This window comes from Antennarius striatus, chromosome 10 (genome assembly GCF_040054535.1).
Source record: "Antennarius striatus isolate MH-2024 chromosome 10, ASM4005453v1, whole genome shotgun sequence".
NCBI lineage: Eukaryota > Metazoa > Chordata > Actinopteri > Lophiiformes > Antennariidae > Antennarius > Antennarius striatus.
Genome location: NC_090785.1, coordinates 15796268 through 15802134, shown reverse-complemented (window position 1 = coordinate 15802134; position 5867 = coordinate 15796268). Strand labels below are relative to the sequence as shown.

The 5867-nt window shown below is 41.1% G+C and overlaps 1 protein-coding gene across 1 annotated transcript; it reads left to right on the top strand.

Annotated features, from left to right (window-relative positions):
* Positions 1 to 501: 501 nt before the first annotated feature.
* Positions 502 to 2847, top strand: LOC137603008 (homeobox protein MSX-2-like). Its single transcript, XM_068326177.1, has 2 exons — positions 502 to 833; positions 1603 to 2847. Exons 1-2 carry the CDS (start codon positions 551 to 553, stop codon positions 2049 to 2051), a joined length of 732 nt encoding a protein of 243 aa, XP_068182278.1. The 5' UTR covers positions 502 to 550; the 3' UTR covers positions 2052 to 2847.
* Positions 2848 to 5867: the final 3020 nt, after the last annotated feature.

Here is a 5867-nt window from a genome sequence, read left to right as displayed (position 1 = left end):
AGCACCATGATTCTTATTGATTACCACTGGAATTGCAGCCGTGAGTGGTGTGTCAGGCTAAACAAGTCAGAGCCTGAATTAGGAGCTCTGTCAGCTTAGGAAGTACTGTACAACTACTCCCCTGTCCCTCCTGCTGCTTGCAGACACAGCCAGGACAATCCACAAGCCTAATTGCAGGATGGAGTAGATTTTACACAGGGCTGATTTAGTCATATTAACAGAATACCAGATGTCAGTCTCTAAAAATCCCCTTTCATTTATCCCCCTGCTGTCAATGTAAGGGTTTGTAGTCTTCTAAGGGAATAAACAGTCCGTTATTGTCAGTAATTACGGTAAAACACTACGCGCTCTGCTCCGGAGCGACCGACAGGAACTCGTCCAATCACAGCTCTCCTCTCGGCATCAGGACCCATCATTGGCTGCCAGCACCTCGCAAAGTTTCTCCAACTTCATCAACAGATCGCTCAGGAGTCCTCAGTGCTTTTTGGGTCGCATCCCCGAGTCAGAGCGTTATGTATGTTGCCGTCGGTCCCGGTACCCGATAGGAACCATGACGGCCCCCGGAGGCTGGACGGACGAGGATGTCCGACCGCCGCTCATGAAAAAGCGCACGACGCAGGTGGCGCGTCTGCCCTTCAGCGTGGAAGCGCTCATGTCTGACAGGAGGCCCAGGAATGTGTCGGATAGAAGAAAGAACGATAACTTTAGAATTAATGATCAAGAGCAGAGACCGAAAGAGTTCATCCAACAGCGGGTATCCATCAAATCTGAGCCGAAGGAACGAGGAGAGTCCCCGCCGAACAGCCCCGTCCAGGGGCCAACACCGCCGCCCCGTAAGTTGAACTGTTAGGTTTTGACAATATAAATGGATAACATTGATAGATAATACAGAAAGAAAGATAATATAGAGTAATTGGTCGAGTATTTTACAACCTTAATTCACACTAAGCCCAACATGTTGAGATGAGAAGATCGGCGCTCAAGTTTGATAACTTATATAAAAACGACATGCACCAAAAATAGAGCAGTTCTTCAACGAACACGCACTCTTTAAGGGTCTTACGAGTTTTGATAACGTTTTAACTTTCTAAATACTTACAAAAAATACTTTTTGCTCATGCTGGTACATCAGGATCATTGTTTTTTGATAATAATATATGTTTTTAATCTGATTTTATTGAAAAATAATTTATCGTATCAGAAAAATAGCAATGAAATCCCCCCCCAAAAAAAATCATTGAAAAAAAAGATACACAAGCAAACAAGAGGTGAGGTCAGACATGTTTTTCCAAGAAAGAAAAAAAAAAACCCCTGTTATTAACCTGTTACTATTATTTTGAATGTGTTTGTCTCTCTGTGTGGCTCCTCGGTGCACTGGTGTCACGCCCGGAGCTTCCCCTGCCTCATGCCCTCAGTCAGGTGGGGGAGGCTCCAGCTCCCCCCGACAGCGGATGAAGCAGTAGACGATGATGAATGAATGAACATTTTGACTGACTGTTTGACTGACTTCTGACTGTATCATTTCAGCCATGTTCAGGTATTTTGATGTTACACTAGAAGCATTTAGATCATTCTCCCTCACGTTTTTCTCCTGTCCTCCAGGGAACCGCAGTCCAGCAGTCTGTCCCTTAAGAAAGCACAAAAACAACCGTAAGCCTCGTACTCCCTTCACCAGCATGCAGCTGCTGGCCTTGGAGAAAAAGTTTGTCCAGAAGCAGTACCTGTCGGTCGCTGAGCGGGCTGCCTTCTCCTCGTCCTTGCTGTTATCTGAGACGCAGGTGAAGATCTGGTTCCAAAATCGTCGTGCTAAAGCCAAGAGACTTCAGGAGGCAGAGGTGGAGAAACTCAAAGTGGCAGCAGGCATCGGGCCTAAAGCCGTGTTCCACTCGGGGTTCTCCTCGCTGGGATTCCCCTTCAGTGCCAACCTGCAGGTTCGATCGGCAGCGTTTCACGGGCTGGGCTGCTCCTACAGTCACAGCCTAATTCTCCCTCCTGCACAACTGGCCATGTACACATCTCCGGTTGGGCGCCACCTGTTCCATCTCTCCTGAACGGAGACAAGGTGATATGGACGAAGTGCTGTGGAGCTAAAAGCACACAAAAACCAAGCTAGAGGAGAGTGAATCATTAAGTCATTTGCCTTAAAACAGACTTGATTCAGGAGCTGCAAGCTTTGTGATCCTCGCTGGTCTTGATTTATAACATCCAACTTCCACAAAAAAACCTCGACAGGAGCCTCTCAAAGGTCTGTCTCGGTTATCTGCTGACTCAGCAGAGGCTTCTGATATTAAATAACTGGTATATTGCTCAAACCACAAGTGTCAGATGAGTGACCCAAACAGACTGAAGGTATTGCAGTTTTTGTTTTTCAACTCTCTTTACATTTCTTGAAATATCACAGAACTCAAAATATTATTTTCTACTTGTTCTTGAATACGCTGGGATGTTTTTATACTTTTACTTCCATTAAGTATTAAGCTGCGATACGACACACTTATCAAGTCAAGTGCATGCTTTACTAAAACCTAAAGCATATGGTACATATTTATTTTTGATAGACTTCAAATATTTGTTTTCATCATGGCTCACATTAGTTGATATTTTTCACCTGAAATATTTCCAGGTTTCTCCAGGTCCCTGGAAATTATTTACTGCAGATCGTACATTCAGAACTTTTATTTACTTTTATTTCACTCTTTATTGAATCTTTTTTAAATGCTTGTCTTTGTATTTTATTTTGCTGTCATTTATTTGTAATTTTTTTCTGCACCCTGTCTTGTTTGTCCTTGTCTCTCATGCTCTTAATGTGTTATTTCTGAATGTTCAATAATGTCTTATTTTTAATTAATTCTATGCATCTGTAAACAACTTGTGTCTGAATGGCACTATATAAATAAAGCTGACTTGCCATGCATAAATATATACATACTGGTTGGTCTACTAATTTGTTTGGTGAACTCACCCAGGCTTTGCTTGAATACAGTTGTTTAGTGATGCACAAACTTGAATGATTGTGACTTCCATCTGCTTCCTGTTGTGTGCTCCACATCCCTCAAGTTAAACTCCGGCTCTCCCCTGTTTTAAAATGATTTTCAAAAGTTTTGAGCATTGAGAAATTGTCATGCTTTTGATTGGATTGCTGCAGACATACTTGACGTCTGTTTTGTCTGCTGTCCTACAGGGGCTGATATTTTTTAAGACTTTTCACAGCATCTGTTTTCACAGCAGGGATTTTGACTTGTAGAAAATGCAGAAATGATGGTAATAACCTTAAATGTGGCTCCACACTAGTGAAGTATCCCAGCAAGCTACTTCATTAATTAGAATAGAATACTATCCTTTATTTTCAATGCACAGTGCAACAACAATGGCACCAGTAGAATAAAAGTGAGTTTGCAAGTCGGACGCTCAATGCTAATGTTATAAGCAAAGCAAAGAACTGATAGCAGGATGAGAGTCAATGTGACATTGAGGTTATAATTTAGAAGTACTAATATAACCACTGACAGATGAAGTGAATAGCATTAAAAATGTCATCACGATGCAGCAAATGATCTTTTTGTCCTTAGAGTTGATGACCAGGAAGTAGGAAAGATGGACAAGTGTTATATAGGGATATAGGGAACTTTTGCAAGGATCATAGTGTGGTGGCTACATTTGTTCAGAACATCTCTAAAACTGCAGGTGCTTTTGGTTGTCCCCGGTCTGCAGAGTTTAGTAGCTACCAAATGTTTTCTGAGATTTTTTACACAAAATAAGATACCCAACAAGAAGTATTTGTCATCAAAACATGACAACATATTTTCAACTGTGACGCGTTGAACAAAGTGATAGAAAAGTGTCATGAGGAATCCTAAAAAAAAGTTCCAAAATTACTGAAAAATTAGGATTTCGAGATAAAAAAATTCCTAAAAAATAATGATATTGGAAATTTGTTCTTTGGTCCAGCCATTCCTGGGACATTTAAGCCTTCCCTGTTGAAGGTACAGTCTGTAGGAAAAAGTGGGTGTTTGGATGGGAAAACACACACACTTTCACAAACAAGTGCTGAAGCTACACATGACCCACGTAAAAACATTTGCTCGGGTGAAAAACACGGAAAGCCAGGCACATGTGTGTCCCTTACCTGAGGAAGGGATGTCATCAGGATGAGCACATGGAGGCACCATGATGTTTTGGGTGTAGTTCTGCCTCGTGTCATTCAGGAACCTACCCCACCCTTCATGGAAGCAAGTTCCTAACAGCAGTGGCCTCTGTCAGAAGACTGATGTGGAATTTAGAAATGCAGAAATTAATTCAGAAATGTTTGAGGAACACAACAGGCGGTTTGAAACTTGGCCTCTGTATTCCACAGATCTCCGGTGGGGAATCTGGGATGCTCTGATCTGATCTGATCCACGGAGACCCTGCTTCACAGCACACAGGACTGCTAATATCTGAGATACCACAGCACACCTCCAGATGTCCTCCAGAGCCCAGGCCTCTATGTTGGTGTGTTGTTTAGTAACATGAATAAGCTGATAAGATATCCACATTTAAAAATGCTTTATCATGCAATATTAAACTGTACACATCTTGTAAATGCTGAAGTTGATGCTGTATTCTTAAGGAAAGAGGCTCCACACAAGCCTTGAATCATAGATCATCATTCACCTTGAGGCAGACGATCAACACGCCGCAGCTCAAATGACATTTCCTAACTGTTACGTCCGTGGCGTCCTCTTGAAATTTATCCTGAGTCTAAGTAGTCATTAATCAGGAAACAGTTGAAGTAAGGAGGCTGAGAGTCGCAAACAACAACAAATCAATCAAAGGTCTGGACTAATCAACTCACTCATCTGCTTTACAGCTCTCCCCTGTGAGTACGGTTTCTAATTAAACTGTGTAACACTGTATGGCGGTCTGCACCTCACTAAAAGGAGTACGTGAAGACACACGTCGTGTACGGGTGAAGGTTCATCTGGGTGGCCCATGTGGGGTGGTGTTCCCTTTAATGAATATTTATCCAGCAAATTTCCTTTAAAGATATGAAATTATATTTGTTTTTGACAAATTGCACATGTCACAGTGTCTAAACTGCAAACATGTGTTTCCATATTGCTCTTGGACATCACAGATTGGGATTGATTTGTTTGATGTGAGCTGTATTTTTAAATTGTAGTCTTTAAATCAACTCTCTTAAATGACGTTCACAAAGACGAAGTATCTCTGTGTGAGCTTTGCAACACAGCATTTTCCTGCAGGCTGTCTCTTTGCAGTCCCTGCTTTAATTGTCCTTGTCCTCCAATTCTAACTCTAACATTTAAATTGTGTAGACTAAGTAATAACAGCGCAAGCCATTATATTCTCTCTCTCTCTCTCTCTAAACTTAGGTAAAGCTTGTTGCCATTAACACATATTTCTCAGTCCATTTACTTCCTCCATTTGAAACTGACAGGCTGATCGTGAAGGCATTTAATGTTTTTGATTGCTTTATAACTCCAGTTTCAGGGGTCAGTTGATTTCAATGTTGATGAAGAAAAAAGATCACAGATAAAGACGATGCAGCTGATGATTATTTTTGCATGAAAATTAAATGTGTGAATATAAAATATAAATAAATATGCTGGTCAAAATCAGTACAAAATAGATATATACAGTATTCAACAACTAATCAAGTATATGGAAATGTCCTCACTGAGCTAAAATATGTTTGCAGACATTAGTTAAAGTCAATGAGGTGTCTTCGTTCTGTGCAAAAATGCATTTGAAAGTTCAGATAATAATTCTGTGGTGCTTCAGCATTCTGTAGTAGTACTCATAGATGGGCAGGAGGACTGTTTGAAACATATGGGACACTTATTAAAATGTCAAAATTGAATCTGCAT

Excerpts from the sequence above, each read along its gene's own strand:
- LOC137603008 (XM_068326177.1), top strand. The coding sequence starts at position 551 with ATGACGGCCCCCGGAGGCTGGACGGACGAGGATGTCCGACCGCCGCTC. Across the intron at positions 834-1,602 it reads GGGGCCAACACCGCCGCCCC|GGAACCGCAGTCCAGCAGTC; the intron begins GTAAGTTGAACT and ends CCTGTCCTCCAG.